The sequence below is a fragment of the Canis lupus genome, chromosome 18 (assembly GCF_048164855.1).
Source record: "Canis lupus baileyi chromosome 18, mCanLup2.hap1, whole genome shotgun sequence".
Taxonomy (NCBI): domain Eukaryota; kingdom Metazoa; phylum Chordata; class Mammalia; order Carnivora; family Canidae; genus Canis; species Canis lupus.
Window position 1 is genome coordinate 49,033,497 of NC_132855.1, and position 15,362 is coordinate 49,048,858.

The 15,362-nt window shown below is 37.3% G+C and overlaps 1 protein-coding gene across 34 annotated transcripts in view; it reads left to right on the top strand.

The window, feature by feature from the left end:
* Positions 1 to 15,362, top strand: part of ASB15 (ankyrin repeat and SOCS box containing 15) — a 64,194-nt gene that overhangs the window by 24,816 nt on the left and 24,016 nt on the right. For 5 of the 34 annotated variants that reach the window (XM_072784397.1, XM_072784393.1, XM_072784378.1 and 2 more), the window contains 6 exons: positions 1,221 to 1,312; positions 6,314 to 6,386; positions 12,325 to 12,461; positions 14,055 to 14,107; positions 14,193 to 14,324; positions 15,064 to 15,234. The exons of 1 other annotated variant lie outside the window; for it this stretch is intronic. In XM_072784397.1, coding sequence (XP_072640498.1) covers positions 6,351 to 6,386; positions 12,325 to 12,461; positions 14,055 to 14,107; positions 14,193 to 14,324; positions 15,064 to 15,234 — 529 coding nt within the window. In that variant the 5' untranslated portion in view covers positions 1,221 to 1,312; positions 6,314 to 6,350. Of the gene's footprint in view, positions 1 to 1,220; positions 1,313 to 6,313; positions 6,387 to 11,535; positions 11,657 to 12,324; positions 12,462 to 14,054; positions 14,108 to 14,192; positions 14,325 to 15,063; positions 15,235 to 15,362 lie in introns of all 34 variants that reach the window. 28 more of the 34 variants (XM_072784405.1, XM_072784396.1, XM_072784404.1 and 25 more) reach the window with 17 other exon arrangements.

Genomic DNA, 15,362 nt, shown 5'->3' on the forward strand with positions numbered 1-15,362 from the left:
TTGAAAAATTCCACATTAAAGTAACAATTATAAAACATGCACAATGTTCTAACCCTCAACCTTGACTATTTCAAGACACAGCAGTGGCATAAATATATAATATTTCTCAGGGTTTGCTCTGAGAATGACTCAAGTACAGCCTCTTTTATCACCAAGAGGAGCTAGGACCTCTAATTTCATATTTATGGTAGTCCAAGTTTTGAAATAAAACTGGTAAATTTACTATAATCAATGTGTTTATTCATTGACACCAAGTCCAAAAAATAGGTCCAAGAGATAGAATAAAAACAAAAGCATATTGTGCTCCCAGAAGCCTAGGAGTAGATAGTTCAGGAAAAAGGGAGGGACTAACAGCAGAAATCTAACAGAGGGTCTGAACAGTAATAAATGCAAAGTCTTTAGACACTAGGAGGTCATTGAAGCCCTTAAGAAGAGTTGTTTTAGTGGAGTGGTGGGGACAGAAGCCAGATGGCTTTGTGAATGCTGACAGTGGCCTGAGTTAATCCAAGGATAGCCATGTCAAAACAAACTTAAGGCAGATAGTTTTCATTAGAAAATCAGTAAGACACTCAACTATATTGTTGTTTTTTTTTTTTTAATAGAAAATGAACGTTCCTCCCCAATCAAAATCCTGATTTTTCTGCTTGCTTTATATCTGGGGCTCACTTATTTTAGACTATGTATGTTTTATAACTTGACCTAAAAATTCTTCATTAGATTAGATTTCACTGAATGTCTTATCCTCATCAGTGTATCAGACTGGCAGGTACTAAACAAATCAAATAAAAGACAGTAAATTTCTATACCAAGAAGATGGTATTTAATGAGATTTGACATGAGTCTAAAAGATGAAGAATGAGAAATAATGTGTGTTAAAATTGATTACAATTGGATTTGGATCTGCAGATACACAGACTTACAGTTTTGTCTCTTGAACAACTAATTTTAAAATACATAAAAACTCTATTGAAGTGGTTTTGCTTGGTTCCCTCATCAGGAACCCTCACTGCAGCTGGGTTGGCAGATCGTTTGTTTTCATGAGTCTCTTTGAACCAATCAGGACACAGATAATCTTGTTATACCTCTGTGGGCTTATGTTTCTTTTGATGAGAGTCTAGAGAAGTCATGGGTAATACTTTATTGTGTGCCAGGAACTGCTTATGTTTCAGTTGTACAAGGTCAGATCTTAATTTAACCACCAACTGGTTACTTAATTTTAGATACACAGAGGAACACATTGGCTCCAAAGCACTTCCTCTGGTTTAGGAAGGCAAGGCCCTGGATAAGAATGACAAGACGATCATTCCAAAAGGTGAGATTATGAAATATTTGATCTGTACCTCACCAACTAGCTTATTAAGTAGCTTAGTATTGGGAATATTTTAAACAGATGGAAATACGTATTGTGGTAGATTCTCATTACTTTCTTTTCCATTGATCATCCATGGGTTTGCCTTTCTAAGGCCTTTTAAATCACAGAATAAAGGCAGAGTTGTTTTTGTTTGTTTATAGAATATTAACTCCATAGCAGGGTTATGAAGCATAGTAGTGCCATGAGAAAAACAGATCAAGAATGCATAGGCTTTTAGGAAGTGTCAATATACACACCAAAGAATTCCAGAAGGGTCTTAGCTTGCCCTCGTTTCTGAGGATAAAAATTAAATGATTTTTGTGATTAAAATAAATTTCTATTGCTGCTTTTTCATCATTTACAGCAAAAGATGGATGCTTTATGTTCAGATCAAAAAATTCCTTTCAGTTTTTTTAAATCAGATGAAAAAAAGGAACTCAGTAGGATTGGAAATTTGTTTCTGCAAAATAAATCATGGAATCTTGAGGTTAGAAAGCCCTTAGAATTTACCTGAGCCAATCACCCATCTGGTTCATAAGTGAACACATAACATCTAAATAACCTTCTACATCTAAAATGAAATTATTTCTTTGAAATATCAGTGATGTGGACAAGGAAGTTCTAACTCTGTATTGTGCTGAGAACATATTATTGTTGTGAAATACCATAATTTTACACTTCTGTTGTTTCTGTGGAAATAGTTTGTTTTCAAATGGAAATTAGTGGAAATATAAGCATTTTAGGTGAGAGTTGTTTGATAGGTTTGCTGATTGTTTGCTTAAACTCTTTTAGAAAACTTGTGAATATTTGGATTACGAAATGAGACCATCTTTTCATTAATTTCATTACAGTAGATGGGTCATCAGTTATAGTGTAGTGGGTAAGCCTGTGTGGCCTCTAATGCCAAACAACTGGGTTTATAACCACATCTCCACCACTTACTAGATGTGTAAGCTTGGGCAAATTACCTACCAACTCTGTGCCTCAGTTTCCTTGTCTGTAAAAGGGGGGAAAGTGTGTTATAGAAATTGTCATTATCGACTAAGGTACTTAACATGTCACAGGAAAGTGCTCAGTAGACGTTACTTATAATACCTATTAAATTCAATGAACATATATTTGTTGAGGACATGCTGTGTGCTTAACTCTTTGCCAAACCTTGGACAGGAGGGGAGTGACTATGGTGTTTCTGGGGAAAAGTCTAGAATGCATTACTTAAGGCAGCAAACTCCCCAAGGGAGGGATCCTATTGTCTTTTGTCTAGCACTATGCCTGGAACATAGCAGACACTGAACACATATTTTTGAATGAATGAATAGAATGGTCCGAAAATCCTTAGGAGAAAAATAATAATCCTGAGAACTGCTGAGTCAATATTCCTCCTTTATCTTTTTGATTTAGTAGAGAAAGGAAATTTACACCATGCATCTGTATTTCAACAAAGTATTTGACAGTATTTCTTGATGATGTTCTTGTTATCAAAAAGAAGACATTAATACTGGATGGTGGTGTGTTTGGGAGGATTTGTAACTGGATAAACAGCTTTTCTTGAAGGGTGCTAAATAATAGATCAATGTCAACCTGAAGACCTTTCCGTCCCATGCCAATTTCTGTTCAACATCTATCATTATTAACAGAGCAGATGGACATATAGAGGACATGCAAATAGATCTGCAAATAGAACAATACTTGGAGGATAGAAAATGAATTAGATCTTAGCAGACTGGAATAAAGGTCAAATCTTTTAAAAAAAAATGAAAAGAAATGTAATAGGTTTACATAAAGAGTCCTGCGCAGAAATGCATAGTGATAATGTAAGAAAAAACAAGGGATGTAGAGTTTAGGCCAGGAGGGGTCCAAATCAAGTGTGTGACATGGTAGCCCCCAAATTCATCTGAGCTTAAGCTAAATTAACAGATCGATAGTGTCTAGGAAAAGGGAGGCAGTCATGCTTGCTTAGTGTTGTGTTGATCTGACTATAGCTGTTGTGCTGCCATCAGAGCCTATGGTCCAGAGCCACTTTTAGAAAGAAATGGATAAACAAGTATGTTTAGGGATCCCTGGGTGGCGCAGCGGTTTGGCGCCTGCCTTTGGCCCAGGGCGCGATCCTGGAGACCCGGGATCGAATCCCACATCAGGCTCCCGGTGCACGGAGCCTGCTTCTCCCTCTGCCTGTGTCTCTGCCTCTCTCTCTCTCTCTGTATGACTATCATAAAAAAAAAAATAAAAAAAAAAACAAGTATGTTTATAAGAAAGCAGTCAAGATGGTGGATGGAGGTGAACCTATGGCACAGGAAGAAAAGTTGTCCAACCTCTGGAGGAGAAGCCTCACTAGAGATTTAACAGCTTTCCTGGGGAATGATTAAAGGGCTGTCATGTAGCAGAGGAACAACATTTTATCTGTGTGACTCAGAGGAATAGAACTGGGATCACAGAATAATGATTTGAGGAGATGGATTCAACTTCACTTTTTTCCTAATTGTTAAAGCTGACCAAAGATGAAAGGCTCTGTGGGGATATAGTGAACTTCCTGTCACTTTGCTGGTAAGGGCTGAGGGGAGATAATTATTTGTTGGACATGTTGTAAATGGAATTTACAGGTGGAGTAACCTAATGGTCAACTCCGAAGTCTGGTGCTTCTAGAGAAAAGGAAGAAGGAAATAATGAGTATGTCAGAGTGCCTAGTCAAGGGTAAGGGATAGAGCTAAAACTGCCAAACAACCCCTAGAATTCTAGTTCCTCGTTCCAAAGGAGTTCAACTACAGAAAAATTACAGGTAATGTTTGCTGAGTACTCACATCAAACAGAGTTAATGAGGCAGCTAATCCAGAGGGCAGGATTTGAACAAAATTTCAACTGTAACACCCAACTGTCTCCCCCAGAAAGAAATCAATAGCCTGTGTGTGATTTCAAAAGAAAATATGAAGAAATGCAGTGGCTCATTATTGCTTGAGTTTTGAATGGGAAAAGATTTGACTTGAGCCTCAGACAGAAACTTCTGTCGTGTCAAATAAACACGTACATATAGTAGTATATACATATGCCATATAAATAGTATAGACATACTACAGTGGTGTGTTCATATACATACATAGTACATAACGCTTTTATTAGTGTCTAGAGACATCATTTCATTTTTAGAGTTATTGTAGCGAATTAATGTAGTCGAAACATTTTTTACTTACCCTATAACTCAGTTATGTAAATAAATGTGGCTTTTTTTTTTTTTTTTTTTTTTTGGTCTATAACTGGCCTCACCTTCCTCAGAAGCTGCCATTCACTAATTAGTGGGAAATGAACTTTTGGTCTCATGCAGACTGACAGAATAACTTAGGTAACAAAGCTTTTACTTTTGGGTGATTCAAGTAGATGGATCAGTCTTCCAGATTTCTGTTTTTCCGCAAGCCAAGAAACTCTCTCCATCAGTTTTCACCTGCTTACCTATAAATTTGTGCAAATTTCTCTCTTCTCAAAGTCACCAAGGTCCCTGTCAAGAAGTGGCCTATTTCACCACCTGTAAGGTTCAGCCTGTGAGCCAGCTGCCAGGCCAGTTTTCTGAAAGGCTTTGTAAGCTTTGGCTTCATAAAGTCAATTTTAGTTCCTTCCAAGTGGCTGATCATATCTGATTAAATGAACATCATTCTCATAGATGACACTTTATCCATGGCAATAAATATTCTTCAAGGATATGAATTTTAGTTGATGCATAGTTTTCCATTACTTAGGTATACAATAATGTCTCACACAAATTTCCTCTTGTTGGATATTTTATTATTTCTAATGTCTTGGGAGTTAAATATGACTGAGAGGAACCTTTTCACATGCAATTTTTTGTCCACATCTCTGATAATTTCTGCAAGATAGATCCCCAGATTTAGAATGATAAAGGGTAGGGCTTTTAAAAAATCATATTATCACTCAAGCTTGTTATAAGGGCACATCCATTAATAAGTTACCTTTTCATGGGCCATGCTTGCTCTGTTCTTTTCTATTCTATGTTTATATTCCTCTAGAGAGCCACCTATTTGTGAATCTAGAGTTCCTTCCTGTTCTGTGCATCATTTGCACAAACTAGTACACATCTTCCCATATCTCTGTTGTAATTGAATTTGACATAGAAACCAATAGTAGAGAGTAAAAATATCTAATTTTGTAATATGAAACTAGAGATAAGCAAAACTAATATGACAGGTCTTATCAGCAGTATATTTACCTAGAAACTAAGCCTCAGTTAATGCAGCTCCAAAGCCGGAAATGAACTTGTAAAAACATATGACACAAAAAACGCAGGGTGAGTATATTAATTTGCTAATTTTATGAGTAGTATATATTTGATTATTCAATCACTCATTTATTCAGGCAATAGTATATTTTGCCTCTCTGTATGTTTTCTAAAATGTCGAGTTGTATCTCTTTGAGGCAACATAAAAGTAACATTCATTTTTTGAACTAAGTGTGTGTGTGTGTGTGTGTGTCTGTGTGTGTCTGTGCTCAATTTATCAGCAGAGTGAGTTGTGCTACTGAGGAAGGAGAAATGGTCTAGGTCTCCCTGTCATGTATAAAATTACACCATGAGGAGGGAGTTGCTGTAACATTACTCATAAATAAAAGTTACCTGTGTCTATGGACTGGACCCCAATTCTGACAGAATTTTAGGTCTCTCTGAAATCTCTTAGTTGACTGGTTGATTTTGCTAAAATCAGTCCAATGAAGCCACTGATCTGATTAGACACTTTGTTTCACAGGATTCTGAAAGAGCAAAAGTGCATAGCCACCAAGTAAATACCAAAGTTATAACGAAGTTTTATTTATATTGATTTTAATATATAATTAAGATTACAAATATAAGTGGTCAAAATGCAGGAAAGTGAAAATGAATGCTGTTTTGGATATAATAACTGTATTTTCTTAGCAAAACCAACACATGAAACTCTTGTTTCACTATTGCTATTCCTCTGATAGGACAGATGCTGATGATTTTCTCTGGGACCTCCAGTAGATGAACACATCACTCAAAAACTGTAGCAGTTTGAGGGTAAGAAAAAACCACCTCAGGGTATGAGGGTCCCCCATTCCACACAGCAGAACCTCTGGGTTTGGATTTGAGTTGTGTGTAAAACTGTGAAGAAATTTCAATTTTACTGTATGTTCCTTTACTTATTCCCCCTTATTACCTCCCACTAGACTCTGTCTTAGACACGCTGACATCTTCTCCACCCCATGCCATCTTCAGTAACTATTTCAAAAGATCCTAGTCCTACACTGGGAACCAGTATAGTGCTGCTGGTATTTTAAAAGGGACACTGGAAGATGGAACAATAAACACTAAAGAACAGAATCTTTCACTGATGCAACTGAATGACACTCGGGTGACAGGTGCCGGGGGCAATGTGATATTTGTGGACACAAAGGCCTTCCTTGCATGGAAGTGATTGTACACTCTGGAAACTGCTACAGCCAGCCCTGCTTAGGACCCACAAACTTATTAACAGTACAGTGTTAACATGGAGCATGGACTAGAGGTAGTTTAGAGAATCTGATGCTGCAGAGAGGCGTCATGGACTTGTGTTCACTCCTGCATCATCCCTTGCAACATCATCCCAACCTCCTGACCACTTCAGTCAGGCACCAACTGGTATACAGATCCTTTTTTTAAAGACAGTAATGTTTAGATTCCAAGACAAAAAGTACAGAATGAAGACAAGCCTAGGACACCGCAGACCACCCCCAGCAACAAAAACCTTATTGCAGGGAGCCAAATATAAAGATTTATGTGTCCCTGTAAGCTATTTTTTATTTTTGGAAGTTATTGTCATTTAGAGCTGGCTGTTAAGAGCGAGATCAAAGTGTTTTCTTTAAAGGGCAACAGACTGTGGGTTGTTTTCCTGCTGCTTCAGAAAGACCTTAAAAATGAAGTTACCTGTGCTCTCTCCAGACTCAATAGCTCTGAGACATTGAGTGGGTCAGTTTCCACTTACACACAGTGAATCTGTAATACTGACAAAGTAGAATTGGGTAGTTTAAAGCAAGGCAATGTACACAAAGTGGGTTTATAATCACTGAGGGTTTTTTAGTACTGAAGATATTCTAAAGCTTACATGACCACCACTTACCCTTTTCCCACTATCTAAATTTAGGATTTTACTCAGCCTGCCTATGAAGTAAACTAATAATTACTGAAACATGAATAATACATTTAGCACTTGGAAATCATTAATTTGGTGGGTTTTTACTGGGATATATGACAGGGCTTCCAAGGACCCATGAATTCTCCAAAATTTTATGCAGAATTTCGAGTAGGTATGCATCTCTCTGGAGAGAGAATCCAGTGCTTTCATCCAATGTGTTCTTGACCTTAAGGAAGGTTAACCAGCATTTTATTTTTATTTTACGTTTAAATATTTTTTATTTGAGTATAGTTGGCACACAGTGTTACATCAGTTTCAGGGGTACAGCACAGTGTTTCAGCAACTCCCTATGTTATGCTATGCTCCCTGTGAGTGTAGCTACCATTGCCACCACACAGCACTATTACAATATCACTGACTATCTTCCTTATGCTGTGCCTTTACTCCAATGACTTATTCATCCCTTACCAGAAGCCTGTATCTCCTTCTCCACTTCACCCATTTTTATCATCCCCCTCTGGTGACCATCAGTTTGTTCTCTATATTTATAGGCCTGATCCTGCTTTTTGTTTATTCATTTGTTTTTCTCAACTCCACATATGAATGAAATCATGGTGGTTATTGTTCTCAGTCTGACAGATTTCCTTCAGCATAAACTCTCTAGGTCCATCTGTGTTGTGGCAAATGACAAGATCTCATCCTCTTGTGGCTATATAATATTCCATTATACGTATCCATTCATCTCTCCATTCTTTATCCATTCATCTCTTAATGATTAACCCATGCTTTAAATGAAAATGTTAATTGTCCAATATAATTGTTCTAGGTATTTGGCAAGCAGCTACTTATCAGTAATAAATAAATCTCACTAGTGGGCATCTCCAGAATAAGACTGGCAAACCATTAGTTAGAAGGGGTCAGGTACTTTCTCTAGACTGAGAAGTGGAGTCCCTGTGAAGAGGTCTTAAAGGAGGTCAAAATATTATTTGGCCTTTCCTCAAATTCCTGGTTGGTGCTTTATCTAAACAATTTTACATAAAGGTGGCCAATAGATTACTGCCAGCCTTCAGTGGGGATCGAGTCCTGGTCATTTTAAATTTGAGATACAGATAAATAACTCTCCTCTTGCTCTTCTTGCATCTCAACATCTCTGGGTTCATTCCAGTGATGTTCTCTGACTATCTGCCTGACACTTCAGTGCACCTGCACACAGATCTTCATTTCGTCCCAAGCTTTCAGTAAAAGGTTGGAGACAGCTTGTGTTAGGTAGGGGTTGTACCATGTGCTAAGAGTTTCCTAACTATTTCTACCCAGCAGTTGTTAGGGATACAAAACAGTTAAAAGCCTTAGATAATTTTGTTCTGGATGGAAGTTAAAATGACATTTTAAAACCAACAACAACAAAACTTTCCACAGATCAACTCAGTTCTCTAAGGAGTCTATGGTACTGGAAGTCCAAATTTCAAGCAGGGTTAGAACTGGGCTGATGATTTAAATAGGTAAAAGGCTCTGGATTCCATTACTAATCCCAGAGCCATGCAATCCCCCTATCACCACAGTGATACCAGTGAGAAAGGCGGCAGGCAATACCACAGGTTGAACTTCATGATCTAATTGTGCTGTCTGAAGGACCCAGTGCTCACCTGCTAGTAATGAGTCAACAACTTTTTTGCACTGAGAACACCCATTTGCTCCTAGTTGACTAGAAGTAGAGAGAAAAGATAGAAAAGAAAAAGAAAGTAAGGTACTTCCTTCCCCCAGAAAACTAATAATCCAAGTACAAACACAAAACACAAATATGTGAAGAACTTGCCAGGCAAATACAAAAGGAGTATAAATCCAGATATTAGAAAAATATCATGTGGGAGGAGATGCTTACAGATAAGGAAGGCCAAAGGGGAACTGGAACATTTCAGCAAGGCTTCCACAGGAGGAACATTGTGAACCAGGCCTGAGGTAGTATGGGCCATGAGTGTGGAACTGCTGGAGGGACTTGTGCATGAGGAAGAATAAAATGTGAAAGCACAGAAGTGAGAAAAATGAAGCCAAGCACAGAGTGGGCCATCAGATTTGTTTTGTTGGAAGAAATACTCCATACCTGAGTACCATGGTCAGTTGTATGAATAAAGCAGGGCCTAGCTTATATTAGTGGGTTCTTAACTAACTCATTCATTCATTCACTCATTAATTCAATACACATTTAGAGACTACGGGCCTTAAGATGGTACTTCTCTAGATACAGACTAATTTTCTGGTCTTACTGGGTTACGTCCTAGGGAGAGGAGATAGACAATGAACCAATGAATAATTAATAAAAAATAAAATACTACTTGAATCTATTTTGTGAATAAGACCCTGAGGGTACATGTTGGCTTCTTGAGTAGACTGAGATATCATGGTATGAGGCAATGTGCTTAGGGGATGCTTCTACTCTCATGGGCATTACTACTATTACTACTATTACTACTATTCTCTCTTTTATGTTCCACGATAATAGTAGGCCCTGGTGCAGAGCAATGAAAATACAATCAAAATGATGCCATCGAGTTCCCAGGTCAGGTACGCTAGCTAGCAGCATGTGTAGAACTGTCCTTAAAGTTTGAGCTTAGCTAAATTTGAACAATGAAAGTTGGTAAAGCATATATCAGCTGTGTTTTGAAAATTGCCCATGGAAAACTGCTTTTGTTTTTTCTCCTTGGAAAGACACACTACCATGTAAAATTTCAAATAGATCATACATTTTGGCTCATAAAGTACCACCAATCAAAAATAATTTCATACTGATCATTAAACCTAGTCATAGAATTTATTTTGACTTCTACACTTACTAAATTTCCTTCCTAAGTAAGAGAGAGTAGTTGATCCAATAGTAATGACAGACACTCCTTTAATTTGATATTTGGAATACATAAGCCAATGAGAAATATTTTACATTTTTGTGTTTATCTTCAGGGAAGTGGCTTATAATGGACAGAGCTATGCAGGGAGAGGTATGGAGACTCTCTTGGAGGGTTGGTCTCTGGTCTGAGGATGGAGTTAGGATGGTTCTTATTTCAGTTGTTCAAATGATGCTCTGAGACTGCTAGACCAGCCAGAAAACAAAACATGGGGACCAAACAATAGCCATATGAAGGTTCAAGCATCATGAACATCACTACCACGATATTTTTATCTTTTCTGAAGGAGGGTAACCAAATCCTAAGACCCTTCCACTTTGGAAAAAGCCTGGAAAACTAGCTGCTAAAAGATAGCTCTCCTCATTTATTATCCAAAACACTAAATAATTAGCCTTTGTTGTTGTTGTTGTTGTTTAACTTCCTTTTGTTGAAAAATGCTCGACTCAACTCAATTTGTACTTTGGTGCAAATGAGAAGATACTGCTTCCTTGGAGGCATGCATAGCACTCTGCCAGATTGTACAATGTGACCGGGTAGATTTGGCTGAATTTCCTTGGCCAGGAACACTTGTATAGTACACATCCTGTATAACCTCTTGTGGTGGCTCTGACTTAGTTGAAACAAGTGAGTGCATTAGAAAGAGCCACTAGTATTATGTAAATCAGCCCACAAGACTCTGTTTTTTTGCGCTTCTTCAAAAGCACAAATTCATTTTTATTCTGCTTATTGTTTGCCAGGTTTATTTACCTGCTGGCAGTTCCCACAACTAAGCCTCTCTTAATAAAGCCAGTCTTTACCACATCTACCCCTGTAGTAGTAGTTCCAGCATCCCTAACTGCAATAAGGATGCACTTTTGCCAAGGTGTCAAAAAGGATCTTTCCATGGCCAGGAATGCAGGTAGCACAAGTCCAAAGAAGTGGATTTCCTGGAGTACCCAGAGAATCATGTGGTCTATCACACTGAACAGAGCCAGTCAATAAGAAAGTTCTCTAAGAATTTATAGCTGGTTTTATCAGATTAACCCTTTCCTGTTTATTTTAAAGTTCTGGAATTTTGAAACTTGTTCACTCCATATGTGAGACTAGACAGTAGTTAGGAAGAATAACTTGAAAGTGCTTGAAAGATCAGTTCCTTTTTTTTTTTTTTTTCCCTAAATAGGCTCCACTTTGAGCATGGAGCCCAATGTGGGGCCTGAACTCATGATCCCAAGAACTCATGACCCTGAGATTAAGAACTGAGCTGAGACTGAATTGGATCCTTAACCAACTGAGCTGCCCAGGTGCCCCAGTTCTCATTTCCTTCTACTCAAAGTTTCCTTCATGTCTTCTCTGTTTTGTTTAATTCATTAAGAAGCTTCTCTGGGCCAAGCTCCTTCTAGAGTCCTAAGAGGCACAGAGATAGTAATGTAAAGCCCTTACCTCAAAGAGCATAGAGTCTGTTAGAGGAAGCTGGACACAAAGACAGAATAACTGCAGTTCAAGGCAGCCAGTTAAAACCATTACTGATGTGAGGAAAGGAATAAGTTAGTAAATAAGCAGACACAGCATTAAAAGTTAAGAATGTGAAAGGCTCACTGTTCTCTATTCCTGTCTCTGTCTTACTTCTTCTTGGTTTGAGTTTTAAACTTCTAATGTGCTATGTAGAGCAGTATCTTCAGACAACTGGTAGGCTGAGATTAGTGTAAGTCAGAAGCATGGGAAAATGAGTTCTTACAAGCCTAACTATAGTTATTAATGAAAAAAAGTCCCAAATTAGAAAATGCAGACGTGCAAAGGGCAAGTAATTAAAGGTTTCAAAAGTTAGGTTGGGCTTCATATATAATACTGATGAATATGTTAACTGCATTTATGTTTGTTCAATGGGGAAAGATGAATGCATTTTAGTCCTTCATTTGGCATCTTTCACATTAACTGTATGTACTGTTCTATGTCGTTTGCTGATAATAAGAAACTGCCTCTTTCAAAATTATACCCAGTCATGGATACTAATGATGACCCCGATGACGACCATCTTACAAGTTATGATATTCAGCTCAGTATTCAAGAATCCATTGAAGCCAGCAAGTCTGTATTTTATTCTGAAAGGTAACATTCAAATTGTCCTCAACAAAATTTCTTTATGGCATTCATTTTGTTGTCGGATCAAATGAAAGACACTTCCTGACTCTTCCTCTAGGAAAATGATTATTCTTCTTTTCTGGCAGAGAATCAATAGCTTTACAAGGGCCACTGTGTATAGGTTTTGGCAATATGACCTTCCACAAATCCCCACCTTCTGTGGAAGATGTGAATAACCTAAATAGGAAATTCTAAATAGGAAATTCAACCTAAATGGTTGAATTTGGTTGCATAGGATTGCCTATTTTTAAAAATTAATATAGAATAAAAAGGACAAGAAGTCATTTGAACAAATTTGCAAGTACAATTTATACAACTAAAATATAGATAGGTCTGTTCTGAACATTTTAGAGCCCATTCTGCTACTGACTCAGACAACCGTTATAAGTAATGTACTTCATTTTTAGATCATCAAACTGTGAAAAATAATATGGGGTAGCCCCTAAGTTTAGCCCCAAAGAATGAGAAAGAGTTGAGGGCTTTTATTGAAAACCAGCATTATGTAAACTACAGTCTCTTCAATTACCTACTATCCAAATGACAGATGTTAGTAAATTAAACACAAAATTAATGCTTTATGTTAGCAGGAGTTATAGAGTATGAAACTGAAAAGGTAGATTTCTACCTTGAACAACATACATCTGACAAAGATAAACCTTAGTTTGCATTCTGTTATAGTATTGAGAATCTTGTATTCTGAAATTTCGTAGTGCTTTTGAATAGGGCTATAAAATTATTGCTTTTAATAAATAAAAAATAAATAATAAATGTTTATTCTTAAAAATGGACATAGTACCTTTACATTGGGTCTCTTTAATTTTTCCCTTATCTCCAACAGAGCTCCCAAGAAGGCTTTCACAACCCTATAATGCCAACAGATGTTTCTACTTAATAGAGTTTAATTGATTTAAGAAATACCTTGTTTCTTTTGAATAAACACACACACCAGAGAATTGCCATGAGGGTTGAAATCACAGCCTGTTGGGTCGATGACTAGAAGTTTGTTTAGTAAATGCTCAGCCTATTCTCTTGTAAATCAGTTGATTAAAGACTCTAACAGGCAGTGTGGATCAGAAGCTCCCAATTAAAAAACTATGAATTAGCAGTTATTAACTTCAAGGCAACAAACCTTACTGAGCATAGTTTTTAAAATTGAAGAATCCTTAGAGATCTATTTAATCTCATCATTTTAGAGATGAAAAAACCACTACCCGGAGAGGCTAACTGGCCTCCCCAGGATCACAAAATCATGAAATCTGAGCCCAGCTCTTCTGACTCTGATTACAAGTGTTTACTCTGCTTCATTGCTTAGAACTAATTTCAGAGATAGCATGATAATCTTGTATTCTGTCATCCGTACTAACGTGCCTAGGTCTACTGTATCATAAATATACTCTGTATCTGATTCTTAAACATTTGCATTTTTAAAGTAGATAGAATCAGTTATGTGCACTTCTTGTAGATCTTGATTATTAAAATCATGTACAAAAAGTCAGTATAAGTTAAGTGTTTAAAATACACCACTGGGATAAATATGGCTTATTTTTCTTTCTCTGGTAGATTTGCACCACTAAGTGATCAAAACAGAAAACTTGTGGAAGCCATAAAACAAGGTAAATGGGTGTATTTCCTATAATAGGGCAGGTTGGAGAGTTCACTTTGCTGAGACAGACATATGTTACCGTGCATTTAATTTAGGTCACATTCTTGAGCTCCAGGAATATGTGAAATATAAATATGCATTGGATGAAGCTGATGAAAAAGGATGGTTTCCACTGCACGAAGCTGTTGTTCAACCCATTCAACAAATACTTGAAATTGTTCTGGATGGTAAGAGAACATAAAATCCCTTTGACCAAACCAAAGCAAAAATGTAGAAGTTATGAGTGTTCCCAACAAACACAAGGGAAAAGAAAAAGAGTAAAAGATTATTTGAAATATGGGAAAGAGAATATCCATGTTTTATACTCAGAGTATAAAAATCAGCACATTTTATGGGGTGCCTTGATCAGTTAAGTGTCCGACTCTTGATTTTAGCTCAGGTCATGATCTCATTGTGAGATTGAGCCCCACGTGGGGCCCCACACTGGGCATGAGGCCTGCTTAAGATTCTGCCTCTTCCTCACCCCCACACCCATACTCTCCCTCTAAAAAAAAATAGCACATTTTGTGGGGTTCAGAGTTCACCATTTGCATCCTTCTAAGAATGTGGTTGAAGATGGCTCAAAGAGGTGGTTACAACCTAAAAATAATAAAAGTTTATACATATCATGAATTGATTGATTTGAATACAAAGCTGTTTTGCTTTTGGGAGTCAGCTTTTAATTTTTCATCTTGAATTATCTCTTAACAATTTCCAGCAGATTGTTATCATGTAATAAGTACATTTGCAATATTTTGTGCTTGTGTTACATTAATTTTTTCATAATGCAAACATTAGTAAATATCGTAGTAAATTGACCCAGGGTTAAGTATTACTAATAATGTTTATAATCCTGATGTTCTAGCACAATATTTGTCATATCTTGGCAACTTTTTTAAAAAATATTTTCATTTATTTATTCATGAGATTCCCAGAGAGAGAGGCAGAGACAGAGGCAGAGGGAGAAGCAGGCTCCATGCAGGGAGCCCGATGTGGGACTCGATTCTGGGACACCAGGATCACACCCTGAGCTGAAGGTAGATGCTCAACCACTGAGTCACCCAGGTGTCCCAATCTTGGCAACTTTTAAAACATCTTGTGAGTGCGCTATCTTTCAATAAACTTCAATGTTACTCCATCATTCTTCACTCCAGGAGACAATCATAGCTACTTGATAATTTACTATCCAGCCAGCCAGCAAAAAATAGATAACTAAATAATCAGAC